The sequence below is a fragment of the Lytechinus variegatus genome, chromosome 9 (genome assembly GCF_018143015.1).
Source record: "Lytechinus variegatus isolate NC3 chromosome 9, Lvar_3.0, whole genome shotgun sequence".
Classification (NCBI taxonomy): domain Eukaryota; kingdom Metazoa; phylum Echinodermata; class Echinoidea; order Temnopleuroida; family Toxopneustidae; genus Lytechinus; species Lytechinus variegatus.
This window is the reverse complement of record NC_054748.1, coordinates 8,800,244-8,824,879: the sequence shown is the minus strand read 5'-3', so window position 1 is coordinate 8,824,879 and position 24,636 is coordinate 8,800,244. Positions and strand designations below refer to the sequence as shown.

The 24,636-nt window shown below is 34.0% G+C and overlaps 1 protein-coding gene across 4 annotated transcripts in view; it reads left to right on the top strand.

The window, feature by feature from the left end:
- Positions 1–24,636, top strand: part of LOC121421029 (paired box protein Pax-6-like) — an 87,022-nt gene that overhangs the window by 51,401 nt on the left and 10,985 nt on the right. For all 4 annotated transcript variants that reach the window (XM_041615625.1, XM_041615626.1, XM_041615623.1 and 1 more), the window contains one exon: positions 15,874–15,993. In XM_041615625.1, coding sequence (XP_041471559.1) covers positions 15,874–15,993 — 120 coding nt within the window. The remainder of the gene's footprint in view (positions 1–15,873; positions 15,994–24,636) is intronic.

The window sequence follows — 24,636 nt, the reverse complement described above, 5'->3', positions numbered from 1 at the left end:
TGATTTTAAAGACTTTCTCATGAAATAATTGTGTGCTGCAACTACAGTTGCTTTTACCTTTAAAGAGATCAAATATTAGCATTATTCGTTTCCCCCTACTCGTTGTCATACAATAGTGAGTTGCTTCAAAGCTGACGAAGATGAAATGAGGTGTATTCAGTTAGAAACACTAGCCTTGAGCGTTTAAAAAGCAGAGACGTTGCTTACCCTTTTTTCTGCTTTCCATTTTGCCATTTTGAATGTGAGACGACATTGGATTTATTAAATCACGGCTGACTACATTTATGGGTTATTTTTAGCTCGGCATAATTATTATTCTCTCCTGTGAAATTACACTGAATTATGCTGAGGTTTCCCCCTTCGACATCAATACTGACACCTATCATACAAATGATTTCAAATCACCGTGACAGAAGATGTAGATGTAAAAGGAAATTTGCATTTGCTCTTCTGTTGCTCCTCGTATTCTTGTGTATTTTTATACAAATGATTTCTGTACTACCGTGACAGATGTATATGTAAATGTTATTTTTTCTTCCTTTATTGTTTATTGTTTGTTGATTTATTTTTATTCTTTATTTGAAATAGAATTGATATTTCCAACTATTACATTAAAAGTGCTAAGTGGACTTTGCCAATATGCATTATTTATATAGCGTTGAATTCAATATGATTAGAAATACTTAAACATACCAAAAAGTACCCTCTTGTTTCATGAATTGAATAAAATAACACTCAGCTGTGATTTAGATTTAAGTCCTAAAGATTTATTTGCAAATCGAAAATGCCGATCTGAATTTGTCTTCATCAATAAGATTAGAGCGCAGTTTTAACATATGTGTCTAATATTTCTTATCTGTTCAGGTTTTGATTTGATACAAGATATTCATATTACTTGAAGGAAAGAACATTTCCTTTTATTATTTATGTTGTTATTTGATACATAATCAAATAAATAGACAAATCAATTGATATCTTCAAATTAATTATTACATTGGTTATAAAGCAAGGTGAAAATGGAAATAGATGAATTTATCAAACTTACTGCGCAATTATGCCCTATATAATTGTATTTTGTGATTTTGGGGTATGTATTATTTCAAACATTATTTAGACTTAATTTTAATAAAATCATATTTACTGCTGTCTAAGTGTAATGAACAACCTTTTTGATATTACTTTACTGAATATCATGAATTTTGGGCAAAGCTGAATTTGTTTTGTATTTTTTCAATATTTTTTTACTACTTTTTAATTTACGCTTCCATTTTGTTTGGTGTTCAGAAGACGGGAATTCTTAGAAATTCAAAAATTCAGAACAAAAATTATTGACATAAAAATCAAGGAGCAATATTTTCTGGTTTGCCATATTTTGGGTTTATATGGAGTTAGCGTAAAAGCAGTTGATATACTCCTGCAATTGTCTGATATGCATGCATGTCTAATGTCAAGATGGCATAATTGCGTTTTATAACTTGTTTGTTCTTGGTCAAATTAAGTGCAACATGAAAATGTGGTTCATTATCAGTTCATCTCATCATTTACTAACTGGTGCTAGACCACCTAGGCTATCGACCAAAGGTAGGTAGATAAATTTAGAATTTGATGAAATTATGCATTGCTTAAAGGCAAACGAACTAACTACCAACTTTAATTCTCCCATCTCGTGTTCTGAAATACTCATTTGTGACCAGATTTATTACCAACAATGCAACATTCTGCTCATTCCAGTCTTAGAATATAGATTATAAAAACCCATGTGAATGATAACACACCAAATCCCTACTCAATGCATTCATAACGCAATAATTACGTCATCGAGTAACCAAACAGTTACTTTTCCTCTCAAAATCATTTCAGATTCTCTTCAAAAATATAAATATATGATGATTCATCCTTTGTTTAATTGTTAATTCTTATCTTAAAATGTGTATCTTATGACTAGCCATTTTCAAAAAGTCTATCCCAACAAAAAGAATTGATTTGAATAAAAAGATAAAAATCAAACAAGCACAACACTGAAAATTTCATCAAAATCGGATGTAAAATGAGAAGGTTATGACATTTTAAAGTTTCATTTACTTTCGCAAAACAATTATATGCATATCTTGGTCGGTATGCAAATGAGGAGACTGATGACATCATCCATTCACTATTTCTTTTGTATTTTATCATATGAAATGTGAAATATTCAAATTTTCTCCTCATTTTCAAATGAAACAACGATTTGGAAATAGCATTGTTTAATACCATATACGGTTCAATCAAGTTGGTCCTTATTGTCAAATCTTTAAACATGAAATATTGTATAATTGAAACAATAAAAAACAAAAGAAATAGTGAGTGAGGGACATCGTCGAATGTCTATTTGCATGCCAATGTGTTGTGCATATCACTGTCTTGTGAACAATTAGCGAAACTTTAAAATGTCATAACTTTCTTATTTTACAGCCGATTTTTATGAAAATTTTAGCGTTATGCTCGTTTGTGTTTTGTTATTGATTCAAATCAACATTTTCTTATGAGGTGGACTTGACCTTTAAGTAGATGAACTAGCTATAGACGAAATTAGACCATGTGCCATGTGGGATGAGACCAAATCGGCTGTGGACCAAGTGGAAAATTAACTTTGGCGTAATTATAGCCCGAATCCTGAACACATCAAAATTATTTTCAGTTTTGTAAAGTACAAGGTAGTCTCGAATGTGTAATGTCACACTTTACAAGGGCGTGTTATAATTCCTTATAATGCCCGCTAGCCTCTCCGGTTTGAGGTTAGGCGAATTCTCTTGTCATTTCAATACCATTACCAGCCTTTTCATCCTTCCTTGCGGTCAATGATAGTTTCTTTAATTTCATTTCCTCACACGGAAATATAGTCCAGGTCAAAACATCCGTATCATTTATATCTCACCCTCCTGTATTGTTATAATCATGGAATCTCTACACCATTCTTAACACCGCGTTTTATTTACGCGGTGGGTGAAGGGGCCCACGCATTTTTCTCTCCTCCAGTTTAACAAATGCACGAATAGAACAGGATGGAGCAACATAGCATACAATGTGCGCATGCGCAAAATCTTCTGCCTGACTTAATCCTTTTATTACAGTCAGTCTGTCAGGAAAGAGGAAGAAAAAAGTTCATGTTGGGGTCACGGTCGGTAAAAATTGTCTAAGTGTATTAAAGTGATTGCCTGGGGTTGTACTAACTTTGGTCCCTGGTTACCAAAGGCAAATATCGGATACTGTATGAAAAGCAACTCTTGGGAACTATTCCAGCTTTGCTATTCAACAAAATTAGTAAAGTATTTTAAAGAGAGAAAAAAGAAACACGTTCTGTCTCTCCCTCACACTCTATTTGTTTTATTCTCATTTAATTCCTAGTTCTCTTAATGTCTTGCACGCACCTTAATGACGTAATGTGTCTTTTTCTGCTGCCTGTGTGTGTTTCTTTACATTCTGTATCATTTGCCAATGTTCTCGATCGTGTAAGTAGTACGTATTTTTCCATCCTACCTATTAGTTTTATTATATAATGTCTTACGCGTGCACACACACACACACGTTATGTACAGAAACAACCACTCCCACTTTTACAAACAAACATGCGCATGCGTGCGAGCATACATGCTTTACTTTATGTTATTTTACTTTGTTTTGATGCCATATCTTTTTCCTCTAACTTAAAACTTTTTATCTCCGCATCTCGACTCTGCATGACTATTTCAATCCCCTCGAAGTTTATTTTTTTCTTATTTAATTTGTGCTATCACGTGACATTTATAATCCTCTGCTTCAACAATAGAAAATTACCATCTATCGTCATAATCCAGATTAGTATGTTGTAAAAATAGGCATCGCATAATGCGAGGAGTGGTTGGAATCAGAAATATTCTGATTATGTATTATACTTCTTCTCTGTATGGGGCAATCGATGTTGTATGAAAACTGACAACATTAATCTTATCAACGAGATCATAGAAATGCAATAATGGACCGATTCTATGTATAAACCTTGCATCAAAATCGTAGTAAGGAATAGTGTTTTAAGGGCATTTGTTATAGTTCGCCAAAAAAAAATCACCTCTTCACGCGCGAAACACCTTTTTGTAAATCAAAGATTAAAAAATACCATTGACTAGTATCATTATTGATGTGATTCCAAGCAAATTGAGTAACGAATCAATAACTAAAAATAGCGAAGCAAGCGAGCCCAAAATAATTTTGTATTTAAAAATATAATTTGGTGATAGACATATTGTTCAGAAAAAATATCTTCTTTCAATTTTATTTTCTCTTGGCAGTGATTTTTTGGGGGGTGTCCGTGCACCCCATCTGTATACCACTGTTCTTAACTGTGTGTTTCATTGTTAACTTGGCTTTTGACATTTATAGTTTGGTAGACATCTTTAGTCAATTTTTAAAGTCCAATGCGGATCTAAGAAAGATATGAATATAGGAGAGCAGACCCCGTGACAGCATGATCTATCCTTATCAATTGACAAAAATCAAGAACCTGGGGGCGCTTCATCAATATTTTCGTCCGACAAGTTGTCAGATCTGACAACTTTCCTGGATTCTGATTGGTTGCGAAGCACTGTTACTATAGTAACTGTCGGATAAAACAGTACTTGTCGGATAAAACGTCTGACAAATCATTTCATGAAACGCTCCCCTGGTCTGTGGAGATGTCCATTAAAAAAACCTTACAATGGAACTTGTAAGACAACATAGGAGTGGTGTGTTAAAACACGGAATGCCACTATGCATGGTTTTACAGCACCGAGCGTAGGCCTTCGTGGCGCCCTGAAAGTGGCGCCGCGCATTACTGTGTATTATCGTCGCATCATTCGCATCATCATCACGTTTTTTCCGAAAGTGATTTATTCAAAACCTTATTAGGAGGAGGTGATATGTCATTACATCGTATCATTTTGGCATGGTTAATAAAGCAGATGAAGAATAACCAGGATGATATAATTTTATCATTTTATGTGTGTTTAATTCATTATTCGTTACATGAAAAAAGCATTATTATTTAGTATCTGGACACACCCTTCAAACGGAGGAAGTTCCTGCGACAAAAATTGTTTAAACATGTAACAGTTCCTATTACGAAAATCGGATTATATTCTATTGATCTAGTTGCTACTTGGCATATTCTGATTAAGTATCGATGATACGTTGTACAGTGTTTCCTGATGACGCACCTATATTCCTTTTTAATGTAGGATATCTTTGCATAGTGATTATAATGAATATTCCTGATGGCGAAAAGGTGTTCCTTAAGATAATTTCGGTTACTTTCGTGATCTTTTTTCGTGGAAAACAATTCTAAACTTAGAAATGTTGCTCCCGCCGGCAGCCAGCATCTCATCAACTTGTGATGCATGTGTAGCACAAGCGAGAGCTGCAATGAGAGCACCCATACAACAAGCGCTAGGGCTAGAGCTGAAGAAAGATCCTTCTTGAATGTTGACATACACGCTGTTTCGCCTATATCACCCTTAGGGCACGTCCATGTGAATACACCGCTCATGTGGAAGAATGAATTTACATAGAGGGCGTAAAGAGGGGAGGAGATAGGGGGGTGGATGGTTCGAGTAGGTGAAAGGGGGTGTTCGGTGTTGAAGGTAGCGGGGAAGGAACGAAGGACTGAAATAAAGAAATGAATGAATGAAGGAAGAAAGAAAGAAAGAAAGAAAAGAAAAAAAGAAAGAAAGAAAGAAAAAGGAGGGAGGAAAGAAGGGCAGAATGATTGAAGGAACGATGGGTGGGATAGAATTAGGAATTATAATATCATTGTCTGATGACTTCTTAATGTTCATATTCATGATATTGGCAACATTCACATTTCTCGTCATATGACATGTTCATTTGATTTCTATAACACTTCCCTGATTGTATAATGATGAAAAAATGATTAATAGTATGTCCAGGGAAGTGTTATAGTATGTCAATTAATCAATACGGGTTTTAAAACAATAGATTACCGTGTGGAAACAGCGATTTTGAGAATTAAATTGCGTTGGCAAGTTTTTGGTGATTTAGTTGAGGCATTTCACAGGAGTGAGTCGAGAACCCCTTTAAATGATATGCTCTGGCTCGAGAAAGCTGCAGTTGAAATGGATACGTTTATAACTATCTCATACGTATTTCATTATTTCATATGCCGGAATTGTGACCCCCAGGTTTGTCGAAAATGAGAGTAAACATATCATTATGGAGTTTAAAAAAGTGCGCATCTAATCCTTAATTTCCCCCGTCGCAATGGGACGGATACCCAAGAAAGAGGTGGTGGTCAGCCGTTGACTAATTGCACGAAATTGCGTAGTGCTGGTCATAATGATGAGGCATCAAGTAAGGTGGCCCTACCGTGCAAAAAAAGATAGGTGGCAATATAAGGAGACAGCGATCGAGCTCGAACGGGAGCGGTAAGGGGAGGTAAGAGCTATCAGGAAGGGAAAATAAAAGGGGAAAACGAGCAGAGGAAATTTTTGCGTCCGGTGGTGTAGAAGTAATGTGTTTTTATCAGCCAATTATTGCACCATGTGTCAGCAAATTTTCCTTCCAGTTTCTTCTTTAAGAAATACCATACAAAGTTTGTCTCCGCAGAAAATATCGACTTTGTCAGAAATCGCGCGCAGTGTTATATTTTATGAAATATACTTTTGGACAAGCATGTATTTTGTGGGGTTTCTCTGTCTGTTTATTGGGTGGAATTCGATGTTATCATCTTCGTGGTTCGAAATGGGGGGAAATTTATTTACATGCATATTAAACATTGAGGTTTATGTAGTGTATTATCACTTTTTACTTGAGCTTTTCCTATCAAATATCCTTAAAAAGAGCCTTTGAAATTTGAGTGGAAATGGAAGTTATTTGAGCTCCTCTTTTTAAAGTAAAGGTATGATGATGAGAAAGTGGATGGGATGCAAAATGATATAGATCCTGGAAAAAGGTATCTTACTTTCTAGTTTCATGTCATTTAAGACTAACAATCCCTTATAAGGGTACATAAATAACATGAAGAACAGTGAACATAATCAATATGTTTGACTATCATAATGAATGTTCATTTATTTTTCCCATTTCGTATATTGGCAATCCTATAGCGTTTTTCCTCCTGTCTTCATACGAATAATGATAATAATTCATGTGTTTGTTTGTATCAATATACTTCATTTAAATCTCTGAGTTTATTGTTATTACTCGTTGAATTCGTATTTCTGATTTGTATGTTAAAATTTGAAAGGATATGATTGAAACTAGTATCACAATGTCAGATAAAAATATATTTCACTATTGTTTTTTATTGCCCATGCATTATGTAGAGGGATTGCATTTTTTTTTTCGAATATCAGTGGTTGGTGGGAGTTTTTATCACCGCAATATTGACGCGACCGACATTACTTAAATGTTAAAAGGGAAAAAAATAAACATTTGAAAAGGATAAAAAGCAGAAAATTCTCGACAACCAAATTGCTACAATCTTTGTCTTAGACATGTTATATCTAAAGGGATTTGGTCTCTGCTTTTGTTTTTAAAAATTATCACACTGAGATTTAATGCTTTTTCAGCTTGTTTCCAAAAGAAACGATATACTGTGTTTCGCTTATTTACCGCATAACCACAATATAGTTTGATGTAAATGAAATTTATGTTTAAGAGACGATTAATATTTCCTATTGCAAATGGATTAAAACTATATTAACAAGGGAATTTTTACTGGTAAGAGGAGTGCAAATATGTTTTTGTCTGAATGCGGGAAGGTAGATTTTTACTGATTATAAACCACAATAACATGAATAAAGTGCTCAGTTTTCATAGAGCAGGAACAAGATGTATAATATTTTGTAACGCCCCTATTTTCACAACATTGTAGACAAAACTACACCAAAGTATACGTATTACTTTAAATATTCGATTGGAATTGATTCACAATTGTTCCTGCATTTTTTTCTTCTTATAACAGTTAAAATAAATAATGTAAAGTTGAGCAAGAGTTCATATATTCGCTTCGAAAAAAAATCCTTATCTTGGGATCTAAAGTTCATATTCCCCACGTGACTGATCACGTGGTTTATCTACCCATCGACTCGTCACATGATCTGTCTTCCCTTCGGCCTATCGAAGATTTGCATTTCACCTCTGTGTTTTTTTTTCTGTGAGGATATAAATTGTAATGTCGCTTTAAGATAGCATCTATCGAATAAATTTACATGGGCTTATTATCACAGTTCTTAGGAAGATTAGAATAACTGTGGTAAAGGTTCTGATTGGGATTTTGATTTCATAATCTGACAAGTTTGAATCCCTTGAAATGGGAGATTAAAACTCTGGAAATCTCGCAAGAATTCATTCATGTCTAAGCCTCTAAGGGGACATGTATGCCGACATTATCGTATACATAATTTGTATTTTCTAGGATTATCTTCTGTTTGTCGTTATGTGTGATAAACTGATAATTCCCATCTTTTCACGATACACTTTAGATGTGATAACCAGATGCCAGGAGGGTATCTTCGATAAAATGATAAAAAAAAAAATTTTCTTTAGTTTAGCAAAATCTTATATAGGCGTGATGAGTGTCACAAAAATTCAATTTTTTTTTATTCATGAAATAATTCCATAGACTTACCTTGAATATAAAGCAAGAGTAACCTAATGTGTATCTGAATTTCATAGCTTCCGAACAGGCGTACTTGTATGCGTATTCGGTCAAAGTGTTGAAACTAATATTCATAGAGTTTTTCTTTCATGATTTACAACTTGATTATTGTTTTTTAACTATTCGAATTCAATTGTATTCAAATATTTGTTAGTCATTATTCGAAAAAAAAATCTATAATTACAAATATCTTTGGCGATAACTATGATGACAAATAATTTACCATGGTATATGCTGGCAATAATTATGTTATAATGAAATGTATTCTTCATTTTATGACGTCATACAACGATTACTACTCCGGAGCGGGAAACCGCCAAGTTGCAAAAATGGAATGACACACGTAACATACTAGCATGACTAGAGTATTGGAAAGTCATGAAAGTTATGAAGATAGTTCTCGCAACCGTTATCTCTAAATTATATTTCCGTTGTAGTCCATGACTATAATATTATGCAGGCCACATTAGCACTTCCTAATCTTCTTATTTTTTTTCTAAAGACCTTCACATTGTCCCAGCTTCAAACATGGGTATTTTTTATGAGGTATTGTTATCTAAAAGAAAAAAAATCCCATAATTTCCGAAGCTTCTGTTCGTTCTCTTTTCTTTCACGAGTTCGCGTGTCAGTCCAAGTCGATGTATATTCTTTCGGAAGGGTTGTTGCACTTTTTCGTTTCCTTTTAATATTGTTTTGATGTTCAAGCTAGCCGATGAATTTAAACGTTCTCTTTTTTTTCCTGCATCGCCCCGCACCGCCGTCTTTTCTCTCGGAGAAAATTGCCCGTAGCAAGTCAGCAATCATTGTATAATTCTCAACAACATCACGGCTGCTCTCTCTCTCTCTCTTCCTCTCTTTCTGTCCCTTTCTATCTTTCTATCCATCTTCTAGCTCTCTCTCACATGCACACACACCCCGGCACATACACATTCCCGCCCTTTGTTGCTTATCTTCTCACCTTCCTTAAAATGGTAGGACGAGAAGATTTGACGAGGATTTCATTTAGTGGGGTGTTGTAAATCTGACAGTTTAGTCCATTGGCTGGTCCCCCCCCCCCCCCCCCACACAAACACTTTTTTCGAAAAATCGTGCACAAAAGTATAAAAATGACCATCTGATTGTGATTTTTTGCATGATTAGACACACACATACACATACACTTTCAAAACCGATCCACGGCCCCTGTAACTTTGACCCGCATTGACGTAGGTTATAAATCATAATGGAGTTTCTAACCCCCCCCCCCACACACACACACACACACACACATACATACACTCAAGTATAGGCCTACAGGTTTATAATCGAATGGTGATTTGAGGATGAAATTTGAACAAACTATGATCATTGTTAGTGCAATATTTTAACTTAATACCTTGTCGTATATTACTAAGATTTTGGGGATTAATTTTCCTGAAAGTCATATTTCCTTTTTGTGTAAGTGCTTTGTAACACAGAAGTTTGATATGGGTTTGGCAATATGAAAGAACACTCTTGATAGGTTGTAAGTTGTGTTTTTTAACGAAAGGCGCGTGCAACGGCGATCATGATTGGTCATTTCCGTTTGGCGATTGATTTTTTTTTGGTTTAGGGTTTTTTAATGATGAAGCAATAAGTGAAATGAAACCAAGTCTCTAAATGTACCCTCGCAATAACCTAAACGTGACAGTCACACCAACACAAACCTTGCTACGCCGATCAAAGCTATTATATTATCTGAAATAAAAAACGCATTGATGATCGGTTTGAAGTATATATCATCATGGCTGTGACCAACCATCATGTCATCACCGATTAGCGCGGACTGCAGTTCAGATCTGCGGAAAATTGAGCATTGACATAGCTGGCGCTCTTTGACAAATATGAAATGATAATTCTTATTTGGAAATTGACAAATATGAAATGATAATTCTTATTTGGAAATTTGCAGACTTCTGTAGATGTCTAGAAATATAGACCCTCTTGAATGATAACATGCCTAATTTCCTATTCAATACATTTATACCGCAATAATTATGTTACCAAGTAACAAAACAATTATTTTCCCTCTCAAAACATTTTTGTTCCTCTATACACTGTTAAAAAAAACCTGATTTTACAGAAAAATAAAAGAAGATTTTGCAGAAAGCAATACCAGAATCATTCTTTAAATTCATGAAACAGGAATTTTTCTGCAATTTAACAGAACAGGTCTGTTAGAAAAAGGGGGAAAGAGTGTTTTATTTAAGGAAATTTGTAAGATTACACACACCAAATACCAATTTCCTGTAAGATTACGCAATCTGGTAAGATTACAGGTGTTCTCGAGACTCTGCTGCAGGAACTTCTTTTAGTTTAAGGATAAATTTTCTAACAGTGTACAAATACAGTTAAACGTCAATTTATTCTCTGTAGTATTAGTAGATATCTGAAAGTTGCAAATATTTTAAGACTATGTATTTGTAACACACAGGCAATGAGAGACCATACACAGTTCACTCCCCATTTAAAGGCTAGAGAGTACTCCAATACTGGTGGGATTATTATGTAAACTGTTTTGAATTCATGAATTCTATTGTTATTAATTTTTTATTGTCTTAGTCAAATAATGAAAATATATATCATAGCCTATCTGTTTGTCACCCATCATAAACTGATTGAAGAAAAATGGCTAAATGGATCAAACAAAAATTACGGCACACGGGATATTGCGTTACCATGTCGGGAAATTAAAGGTCAAGTTCACCACAGAAAGTGGTTGAGTTAAATCGATATTCAAAAATGAAACAAGCATAACGCTGAAAATTTCATCAAAATCGGATGAAATTTTTAATTCTCGCTTATTTTTCACAGTAGAGTTATATTCACAACTTATTGATATGCAAATGCGAGAGTTGATGCATTTTATTTGAATCCTACAATATTTAAATTATTACAGATTTTGCAATAGAGACCAACTTGACTTTATCATAATTCCACATGTTCAGGGAGGAATTAGTTGTTAATTCATTTGACAATTAGGAGAAAGTGAGAATATTTCATATAATAAAATACAAAAGAGATAGTGAGCCTGTGACGTCATCAGTCTGCTCATTTGCATACAGACCAGGATGTACATATAACTCTTATGTGAAATGAAGCGAAACCTTAAAATGTCATAACTTTCTTATTTTACATCATATTTTGATGAATTTTTTGAGTGTTATGTTCGTTGGATGTTTTTTCTTTTATTCAAATCAACTTTTTGTTGGGGGTGGACTTGTCCTTTAAGGAGCTCATTTCTTCTTAAGTGTTCATGCAAAATCATACTCCACTTTGTTTTTCACCGTTCTCTTTTGAAAGAATTCAGATGTTACGACACAAACATCCCTAGGTCGTTTCCATAAATCAGAGGAGGTTTGCCCTCTCGATAAGTTGGTTTTATTTTTTTAAATAAGAGAAAAAAATTGTGAAGGTTTGATAAAAACATCAAAGAATATGTGAGTTATGAAAATTTTCAACCTTTTGATTTGTGACGTCATATGCGAGCAGCTCCACTATATCTCATGTGAAATAAATTTAATAAATTCCTTTTTTAATGGAACATGACGAATTATGATTTTTTTTCAGGGGTGTGAATTGATGTGTTTGATGTTATGCACAACCACATTATGAAGAGCTCAGTTACATAATTGGTTAGATCAACTAATTATCAAATTTGATTTTGTTGTTCCAATGTATAGATTTTAAACAGCTCTATAAGATGATATTAAAGAAAAGTTGAAATCCCCATTAAAAAGGGAACAAAAAGGACAAAGAAAAAAATCACTTTTTTCTGAAAGTTTCAGCATTAAGCTTGTCTGTTTTTTTCTCTATTTATTTAAATCAACATTTTTCTGAAGTGGACTCGACCTATATAAGCATCCAAAATCCGTTATTCTTCGACGTATTTTCATCAACCCTTCACCAATAGTTTTTTTTCTGCGTTTATTAAAACCAGCTTATTGTCAGGGTGAACTTACCCTGTAAAGCAGATCCCCCCCCCCCCTTATGAGATTCTCGGGGTGGCACAGCCGGCTCGTGCCCTCCCCCCCCCCCCCCTTTGAGAGGCACAGTTAAAATTTGTAATGTAAAATGCCGTTGAAACTCAAGTGTGCCCCCCCCCCTAGAAAGTAAGGATTTTTTTGTTTTTTGCTTGTCATTTTTTTCTTGGGAAAATGTGCCCCCACCCCTTTTGGAAATTCCTGGATCCGCCCCTGCTTAGGACTATCATGACTTTGCAGGATATGTTTCATGCATATGAGAATGACCTTTATTTGATTATGGAATGGAGAAAATTCATAAAACCTGGAAATGGGGAAAACAAAATAACAGGCTTCTTCAGAACTATCGCCTGAAGTTCATTTCCAATTTGGCATGATTTTTATTTTTAAAAAAGGTGTCAAATAAGAAAAAAAAATTTGTGTTATGAATGTAAAATAATAAAAAGAAAGGATGAAAAGTACTTTAAGAAAAGTTGGATGAAGCGAAAATAAGGAAATAATAGGGAGTATAGAAATATGAAAATTAGAATACTTTTGTTCGATAGATTTCTTTCAATTTTTCACAATTGTCAAGAGAAAACAGCATAGTATCGCTATGCTGCAGATATGTATGGAGTGGAGTTCCAAATTCAAGTTTGTGTTTACCGCCGCGGAAAGCTGGATGATTCTTATTGTCTAATTATGTCTTGGTATTAAATTCATTTAACCAATGGAGAAAATCACACTTAGAACTAAAAATTGCGTCAAAATCGAACTTTGAATAAGATAGATATGACGTTTTTTATGCGTACTGAATACAATCTGAAGATTAGAGAAGCGATGATGTCTTCGCGATTGTATTATCAATCCTTATCTTTAAACATATTATGGATAGACTATTGTTTTAATATTCATTTTGGCACTATCATTCATGCTTGATTAATGTCCCCCTTTAACATAATATAGACTTTCAGCGGCATATAATGCCAACCAAAAATAAAATTATGTGTGTTTTGAGGTACAACTTTATACATCAGGACAATATATTGGTGGTGAAATATTAATAAATATTTGCGATTAAGTTTCTGTATTTTTTTTGCAGACATGTATGCAGGGGAATAAGTTTATCGCCGAATTTATTTACAAATATAAAAGGGGATGGGTGTTAAAAAATTAATTTCAAAGTTACGTCAATCCCACACCTTTTATGAAATCATAGTATTGTATTTTTATATCAAATAAAGTAAATATGCAATTTTTAAATTATATTATTCAACATTCAACTGTACATTACAATAGGGTGACTAATCATTAGTATGTGAATGGAAACCAAATTACAAGTCGAGTGGTCCAATAGGTAATTGTGCACTTTTGTTACGGAATTTATTGTCACGTGTAGAGTAAAAAAGACTCTCGTTGGAGCTGTGTTTTGTGTCTTTTCATACAAATAAAGAACTGCAATTGAATGCACTGTTGAGGGAATAAAGAACTCAACTATTCTCTCCTTGTTTATTGCAAAATTGCACTTTAGAGTCTAGTGTCATTGAACGCACTTGAAATAAGTGTTTCTTTTATGATTAAAAAACCCGAAGCATGCGATGGGTGATTTTTCATCATGCCCAAGTTTGACAGTTTGTTGCATGACAGAGCTGGTTATAGGGAAACAAGTTTTCTACCAAGTCACAAGTTGTTTCGACCCCGTCGAATAGTGATCTGTTTTGTAGAATGGTTAGTTATATCAACCTTAAAACCCCCCAAGAGTTGGTCTCAGGCGAGATGAGAATATTTTGTTTCGAGAAAGTCTGAGGAAATCCAAATCGGACGTCACCATCTACCGATATCCACTTTTCTTGATGATGCCATCCAGCTTCTGAAACTGTTAAAGAGTTACCTTTGGTCTTTTGTGTTAGCACATCACCTACTTTCCGACACCTCTTTCCTTCGAAACGTTTTCAAGGTGGATTTGAAAGTACAGATGAACTCATCGATCTTGCTATTTGACCATCGGAAGAGTTTCCATTTAATAGACTACATCCATGCATAACATAACTCGAGGAAAGACGTCTACCTTTGTCCACTGCATTGAAAGTTGAATCTTAATTCAAGACAATTTATAATAATTTGGATTGGTAAAAGACTGAATACCGATATAGCGATGATGCGCACTTCTAGATAAACTCCACAATTGCTCATTCTTAGGACTTTGTATGACTTTTTAGCGATTCCATGCGTCCTGCCTCACTTTAACAAAACTTCATGCATAGTAACTTGAATAATTAGGGTAAATTGTAATAGCAACAAGTTGATCCAAGTACATCATCTGAGTCTTGTTAAGTCTTTGATTAGAAGGGGTAGTAAAGATTTTTTTCACTCTTTCACGAGTACTGCTCCAGAGATTTTTCCATGCCGCAATTTGGCGAGTATTCTGGGACAAGCTGGATGCCGTGGTATGAGAGCGCCAACAGTTTTTGTACGTGCCTACACCATTTTCCATTTACATAACTACAACTAATAAAACGCCCCTAGAGTATGTTTATAATGTTTGTAATATTGAAAGTATTTTGTCATTAATTGCTTTTATTTCAATCTATTGGTAAGGGGAGAATATTACAATCATTGAATCATTATTGTACCATTGTTGAGGAATACACTTTAAACATCTGTATTTCAATAATGTTATACATCTGATTGCACTTGCTTGTAAGAGGGGCATTGGGCTTTGCTTTACAGTAACATCTTTTCTCTTTCGATTCTTGTTATTTATTATTGTGGGAATTAACGGCGCTTCTGTGTTTCAAAGAAACATGCTTTACTCAAATGGGAAAAGCATCTTCATGAAAAGGACATTAAATTCTTGTGTCTATTTCATTAAACGCATTGGCTAACCTTGATGTCTTGATATTTTTGGGCTCTATAACCAGTCCGTTTTTAAATTCAATTTCTTATGAAATAATTTCTTGTTAAGTGTATTGTAAGTATGTTCAGGAGCATCCATGAATAAATTTCAATTATCTGCACACCAGTTAATTATTTATATATTTATTCATTTATTGTGGGGTCGGACACCCAATCGGGTAATTATGATTTCGTATTCATGCAATTTAGAAAGTTGATGTCACACACTAGATATTGATAATTATGTCTTTTATCAATCTATTGATTTAATGATTTATTTACTTATTCATTTATTTGTAAAAATGTCTTCATCTTTTTGTTTTTCAGGTGAGCATGAAGCAAAAGCAGAAGATGACGAAGATGCCCAAGCTAGATTACGGTTGAAAAGAAAACTACAAAGAAACCGCACTTCATTTACTGCTCAACAGATTGAAGAACTCGAGAAAGGTGAGAAATTGAAGATTTTTTTAAAGGTGATTATTTATGGCGGATGTATCATGAAGTCTCAAGTCTGACCAATATTCACTCTTAATTTCATGTTCAGCCCCTGCGTTTATTTCTGGAATTGACAGTTTCATCGGCGTTTACCACTTACCAACTAACCCTAATGATTAAAAATTAATCGTAAATGAAACATATCCCTGTTCGTGAGTTTGTGTTGAGTTTGTGAAAGAAGCTGTATGAAAGTGATAATGGACGGTCGTTTTGTAATATACCTAGTAATGTCTGTTAAACATATATATGATAAACACGAAAAAAGGGGAGAAGTGGAATAATGTATTAAAAGCGAGTGAAAGTAATTTTTGCAAAAAGATGATTTTGTGGTATGATATCCGATGGAGAATTAGAAATAGATAATAAATAATAGCTACATTTATATAGCGCATTCCATTAATATTTCTATGCGCTTAGGTATATTTGAGGGACATTTGCAAACGGGTTGTAGGGGGTAGTATCCATTATAGATAACGTAAAAGCCGTGAGAGAGATGAAATTGAAGTTTATTGTTTATTTTCCACAGCTTCAAATAGTGAGTTAATTCATTTCCTCGCGCTATAGACAAAGTTAAAAGGGACCGCGGCAGAAGCAATCCGCACCTTGACTTTACTCATCTCCCATATCGCATTCAACCAAACTATTGATGTTTATTTAGATGACAATAGTTTCCACCACAAACATTGTCACGTCCTTTCAAACTTACAAACCAACACGATTGTAGCCAATCCGAGATAAATTGGATGCTTTAAATAGAATGAAAGGTGATTTATCACCGGTTTTCTTACAGAAATTAAACAATTTCACGCGCCGTGATTTTTGTCTTATCCGGATTAGGCCTCGCTAAAGTTGGTGCATTTTCACGCTTTGCTTTCTCATGTACCATCGTAATAATTGAAACGAAAACCAAATACGCTGCCTTTATAACAACTAAATTCTCCCATTATAAAACCGCATTGACGATTGTGTCTACTTCTGGAAATTAAAGGCATATTTCTTCTTTTTTTGTAAATATAAATTTCGAAATCTTCTTTCATTTGTAATGGAATTTTCTCATGGGATAAATCTGTCATTCAAACTTTCATTTATCTAGTTCATTGGAATGTAAATTTTATCAACGTAATATTTTCTTACTAGAACGTTCGAAAAAAAGACTGGCAATCTGTCTCATTGTCACCCCCCCCCCCTCTCTCTCTCTCTCTTTCTTGCTTCATATATCTCTCCATCTCTCTGGCTCTTTCTATTCCCCCCCCCATCTATCTTTTCTTCTTTCACGCTATATCATTTGTTTGCCACATCCCTTTAAAAAGATGCGATTGGCTGTTCTATTTCTGCATAAATTAATTACAATCCGATCATTTTTAGTTTGATTTTGAGTGGGTTTTATGTTCTACGGTTTATCCCGACCTTGAAAGCATTAATCATCATTAAATATATTTCTTTTGAATCACTTGTACTCTACTTGTCATGATGATGTCATTGGACTAGATATAGACCTTTAACTAAATATTCGTCGAAATTAAGAGAAGCCTTTTCTAGCATTTACTCTTTCGAGTGACTAGACTTCGAAACACCTGATAAAAGACGGCGGTTTCTTGATTTTTTAAATCAGAATTTAAGAAAGAGAGAGTCTACAAATGTGAAACATTTGGGTTACCGCTTTACTGCCTTGATCCCCTTGCGATCATTTAATACAAGCTATCAATAACGCTCTGAAGCACTGGGACATTTGATACGATTAATTTTATATAAATATTGTAATTCAAACTCGTATTCAATTTAAAATATTATTCCACATCTATTTAATAGTACAATCCAAAAAGCAAACATAGTAAAATCAAGGAATATACTAGATGAAGGTGTAAAGGAGTAGGTAGGAAAATACTATTGGGCTATCTAAGCTATATATATATATATATATATATATATGTGTGTGTGTGTGTGTGGGTGTGGGTGTGTGTGTTTGTAAGGGTGTATGTGCACAACTCTCACAGTCATCCGGACTGCAAAAAAGAACATCAACAGCATAATGTTTATAGACGTTAAGGCAAAAGTTTATTATCAATAAAGTAATATTTGATTTGAATTATTGATTGCAAGGGATTTCACTGAGAAACTCTTATAGACATGATGGATTTACAAAACTCCTTAACAAATTTCGAAATCTATGTAATGAAGAAATTGCTTCAGGAGGGGATTAATACGTTTCAGCATCTGCCATTTATCCAACTTGTTAACGGGGCATCGCAGCAATAGACATTTTGAAGTATTAATTCCAATTACCCCAGAAATGATAGTCGTTCCGTATGCTTGACGGGCGATGCAAAAAAGTCATGTTTGTAGAAGTGTTGGGCCTGTACACTTATGGGTTGAATTCTGACACCGTTCTATCCCAAGTTTATATACAAAATAATGTATTTGAGATTCGTATTTAAAATTGAGTATCGTCCCATGTATACAATTTGTTGTATGGTTCGAATTCTCATATAAGGAGATATTTTTACAACTTTATTTATTTTTTGATTTGAGGGGGTATAATGAGACCTTTTTCATTTATAATTTCCCCCTAAACATACAAAATTACCTAAATTCTGGAAGAAAATGAAGTAGTATATTTTCTTTATATGAAAATTCATATCAGAGTATTTTCATGCAATGTGGTTTTTCAAATTGATGCAATTACACTAAAGAGTTGATTCCTAAAATTTGTATCATCGTGAACGGTCTGCCTGAAAGAGGTACCGCAAATCGACGATCCCAGCACAAGTGGTAATTATAAGCCCATTAAACCCATACATCGTACCGATTCACGGCCTGCAGCTATTTGGAAGCCTGTGTTAATATTTAATCATCATACACCTGGGAAGACGTCTAATCGAGAAAGAATGGCTCTCCGTCACCGAGGCATCATTGCGTTTCAATACATAGCTTGCCCAGAAATTGCGCCGACGCGCACGGGCCGTGTGGCCTTTATCCCCAGTCGCGAAAAGCGCTAAATAATTAACTATCACCCACATCGGTCCTGGGAGTGGGAGATGTGTTTGATCCGAAGTGGGAATTGGGAGTAAAGATAAAGAAGAAAGTTCGGAGGGTATTTCGTCGCGTTTTGGACGCCATTCTTGGGGGATGTTTTTGTTTAATTCTTCGTAAATTGATTCATCATCGTCGAGGGGGGCCATGGAGAACTAATTTGTCAATTTTATCAACCAAGCGTTTTTCGTCCGTCTGTCATATCGTGTATATTCCTTAAACCAGTTACCTTTCACCATATGCATGTGTTCGTGTGGATTAACACTTGGGAACTAGAACGAATCGTTGATCCACCCCTAGGATGTAATATACTACATGGGTTATTACATTCGTAATTTTCATGTATCGTGTTATCAATGGCCACAGCTTTGTTTCCCGCCTTTAAACAATAAAGCGCGCGCCATTGAGCTCATAATCATGTTAATTTATTCATCCATTGTCTAACTGTTACGAAAATTATAGTAATCTTATCTGGTCATATGGGCATTATTTTCTTGAAATCGTAATCATTATGATTAACATTGACTACTGACAAAAATTGGTTGGGCACAGTTTTTGTCATGCTAGTCACCAAAGTAAGCGAGAAGAAATGCGGTCTCAATGTATATTGATAATTAATTGGCTCTTTATTGACAACCAATAGAAAAATACTAAAAACAGAATATCAACTATAATATTACCCATTTTATGGAGAATTCGATGTCAATTGACAAAAAAAACATGTAGTGATTTAACAAAAATACCCTTTTCGCCAAAACGTTTTGGGTCAGTCGTCCTGAAATACTCCAATAACTAGCCAGTGATGGTGATTGTTAATCATTTTCGAGTACTTTTCAACGTATTATAATATAAGTGTTTCTAAGCGCTCAGTGTTTTTACAGTTAACTATAAATGTAATCTAATTATTAAATGAGAAAAAATAGTTTAAAAGAAAAAAAGGAACAAATACAGTTTTTTTTGCACTTTGGGTTTAGTCAATTTTTTAGGTTCTTTGAGAATTTCTTCAATGACTATTCCTCACATTATATTATCTAAATTTTATTTTGAAGTGGTGCAGCTGGGAGATTTTTAATCGATATTTTTCTCATAATATGAAACCCTTTATACACTAGATTTAGTAATTAATTATTGTAATAGGGTCGCGCAAACACACACCTTGAAAGAATTTCGTTGAAAAGCCCAGAGGGCATGTGGTTTGGGAGGGTGCTTGTGGTCACCTTATTTCCTTTTTGGTTTGTCTATTCATATTATAACCTGATTGCTTGATTCTTTAGGTTGCTTCCTAAATACGAGGAAAATTGTATGAGTATTGTCCCAAATGAATCCTCACGTTACTATATACCGAGCTCAGTCGTGAATGCTATTTTCTATATATCTTTGAATATCATTCATGATAGTGCAAATCTACCAAAATGGAACTATATTCAATTTTTTTTACTTTCCTGCCATTGAGTACACAGCCCTTGTGGTAGAGCTAGGGGGTTCACTTACACGTACATGCAAAAAAACATGTGTAATGTAAAGATACCGGCATAAAATATAAATGAATCTAAATAGAACACAAATTTTCTGACAACATCAGGTGAGGTAAAACAAAAATTGTGAAATGGAAATTGGCTCGCCTTCATATCTTTCCATATCAAAGTATTTCATTTTTTCAAGAGGGTTTTTTAATCTGTTCATATCCCTAGCTCACAAGTCTAATATTTTACTAAAATGAAATATCCATCCTGTAAAAAGTACATTTGATAAAAAAATCCTTTTTAGTATTTTATGTCTTTATTCATAGGCCCTTTGTTTTCATTAAATTTATTTAGTTAAAGTATATTAAATTTTCACTGTCACACTGTGGTCTTTTATATATTTGTACTCGTGTATATGATAAATTATTTAGTATGGATTATATTGAAAATGATGTTTTGTGAAAGTGTAAGAAATTAAATGTTTATTTGAATCAATTGAATTGAAACCTATCATTTAAAAAAAAATCTCTATTTGAAACTGTTCTGCCAAGTATAAGGAAATTCGTACAAATCCATCATCATCACCAATTGTACAGCATCATCATCATCCATTTATTCATCAGAATTTGTTTGTTTTTTGTATAGTGGAAATGAAGTATTATCGAACGCGGTAATTATTCTTGACCATGTCAGAGGTAATTTTGTTTTCATTAAATAATTGAAGGACACCAAAGCATAGGCCGAAGTGGGTCTGCTTGATACGTATACATTTATGTAAGGATAGAAATTTGCCTCCGTGATTACACAGACCATGGGCATGATGTGTCAATATTTGCCTACTTCTTCATTTATTCAATATTAATCAATGCAAACTGTGATTTTTTAATACCATCTTTCCATAGATGATAGTAAATCCTTTATCTTTTAGACATAATCATCCATTTATGAGCATAGTATTTTATGACAGACGAGATTTTTTTCAATAGAGTATATTGAACAGATTACAGAGAAATATAAATATGTTCCCATATAAATGGGTAAATTATACTGAAAGTACCTGGCATAGCACTAAATCTGAAATTGATGAATGAGCAATTTCTAATTCACATTTTTGTGTATACCGTATAGGCTATGTACTATAATTTCTATATTTAAAAAAAAAATGACAATCATGTAGGTTCCCTGATTCAAATTATTTTATTTTTGTTAATATATGCTATCAAAATTGATTGTATTCATCCTCTACTTAAAATATATAATTTGACACGCAATCAAAACAAATTAATGAAACAAAGAGATCAACTTACAACGTAGTAAAGATGAACTTTCTTTAAAATCAGTTTCACTTCATTTCCATCTCCAGGTGATTTAATATAACAACTAACACTTACTTGTATATAAAGCAAAATAAATATTTCCATTATAAGTAATATCGTTGGAAAATTATCGGTACATGAATAAATTGTTTCTGCACTATATGTGGAATGAAAATCAGGGAGGAAACAAAGCAGTGCATGTATATGGCAAATCCATGTACACATAAATTTCAATATCAATTCCTTTTAACCATAAAGGTAATAAAAGATGGTTTGACTTTTTTCAGGATCAATTTCGCTTGACTAAAGCAAATATATTTCTTCTTAAAAAGGGGAAAATAATGTTTTGCTTCCTGCGCCTTCAGCAGTCTATGGTTAATTCTTCTGTCTCAGTTTTGCAAGGTTCTATCGGGTGATATCGATGAAATCATGAACCATAACCCTGAAGAGATACTCCACGTCACCCTTAATCATGTTAAAAATATCCCCTTCTTCGTGGAAAATATAAAATGCTTTTTCTGTATGCGGTTAGCCCGCGCCGTGGTGTAAAGGTGGCAAAGCTGTGCACTTAGCCGCGTAACACGATTAGCGCCAAACCTAGGCCGACGGTCCGGCTGACCAGGACTGGAGTCGCCCGTTGCTTACAAGGCGACAGCTATATTGTGGCGCCCATGTCGAACTCTCACGGAAAATACTGTCCCAATAAAATTATTTGGTACCGATTTCGCCCATTCCTTTCCTATTTGATTTTTATTTCTTCGCTTCCATATTATTTTTTCCTCCCCCTTTTCCTTTTTTTAAATTATATTTCTTCCTTTTTTAGAATTATATTTCGACTCCTATAGCCTAAGTAGGCATTTATATGTATGGTTTTAATATACATATTTCTCTTAATCTATCAAAACATCTTTTATTCTACGTTTGTATTGATTTTATTTCAATATGCATGATAAGCTCATAATTAAACTTCCTCACATGCATAAAAATCGGTATATTTATGTTGGTATTTATAAACAGCCAAGGATTCTGAAATGGGATTTCAAATATTGTTAAACAATTTTTAAACATCAAATGAGTTGGATTATTTTCATGATAAAAAGATGATAATTCTCTTAATAGCAGTGTTCTCTATTTATTTTGAGTATCTTTTTGTATAATCATTTACATTACCACTGTTTGTTATTTCAATCTTCATCGAAGTTATCGTTTTAGTTTGCATCATCCCCATAATAGTTATTACTATTATTATCTTATTATTTGATCATTATTATCATTGTTATTATCATCATCATTTTTGTCATCGTTATAATTGAAGTCATGATGTTTAGTGACTTATTTTAAATGCAGTCTACCGCACGAATTTTGGCTAGTTTATGTTTTATTCTAAAAAAAAGGGGAGAAGGAAAATGGTTTTAAAATTGTATATTGGGATTTATATATTTTAAAAATAGACCTACATCGGAATAGTCGTCATTTCATTTTTTTTTTAAAGATGTTCAATTATTTCCTTAGGACATGTTTTCGCATGACAGAGGTAGCATCGAGCGGGATACGACACCGCGCTAAGATTCGCATACAGCGCTACGCATTCGAGCGCGCGTTAATGTGCACACGTACGCGCGTGATAATACGCACGGTCACGCCAAGGTCAGGCATTAATACGTGTCATAGCCTTCTCAAGACATTGCCTCCATTTATTGCATTGACTTGGCCGTGACTCTCCTCCCGTCAAACTTCCGAATATTCCGTAAAGTAAATACTAATGCATAAAAAAATGAGTAGAGAATATAGAGCTTATCGCCGACTAAAGCAATGCAATTATTAAATGATGTAAGGTTAGGAAATGAGGGTTAAAATGACATTATTTTTAATTTTGTCGATATTGATTGATGATTATACTCCAATAATTCTGATGATTGAAAGATGTAAATTAAGTGCACATTTTGAGAGAGGGAGAAAGAAGCTTAACCCTTGAATATAAATCTACAGTCTTAAAAATGTTGGGCAACATGCTGTCCACGCAACAATTGCTTAAACAAATATCCAACTCTGGGTAGTTTATACCCAAAGCACATGTTATTGGTTTAAAGCTACCCAGAATTCGATAAAGATATAACCAATTGTTGTGTGGACAGTATGTTGCCCATCATGTTTAAGATAATATAGAACATTATTTCATAATTTATAACCCCCCCCCCTACCCTAGGTCCGTAAACTATGAAACAGATTTTTAGAATGAATTTCCTAGAATGTGATAGTAGCATTGAAGGAAGATCCAGTAGCAGCGAACGAAACAGTGGTATTAGTAGCAGTAGTAGTACTAGTAATAGTATAGTAGTAGTAGTAGTAGTAGTAGTAGTAGTAGTAGTAGTAGTAGGAGCTTTACTATATCCATGAAGAAATGGTATAAGTAATAGTAGTAGAAGTAGAAGCCGTGCAAAAGTAGGAGCAGTAGAAGTAGCAACAGTGGACGTAGTATCAGGAGTAGTAGCAATAGAAATATTATTAGCAACAGCAGTAGTGTACAGATGTATATTCCAGCAGCAGCTCCAGTAAAGCAGCAGTAGTAGTAGTTGCAGCAGTAGTAGTAGCGGTAGAAGAAGAAGTAGTAGTAGTAGAAGTAGTAGTAGACGTATTGTAGTACTAGCATGACTAGAGCTAGTAGTAGCAGAAGTAGTAGTGGTAGTAGTAGTAGTAGTAGTAGTAGTAGTAGTAGTAATAGTAGTAGTAGTAATAGTAATAGTAGCATTAGTAATAGCAGTATTCGTAGTAATAATAGTAGTAGT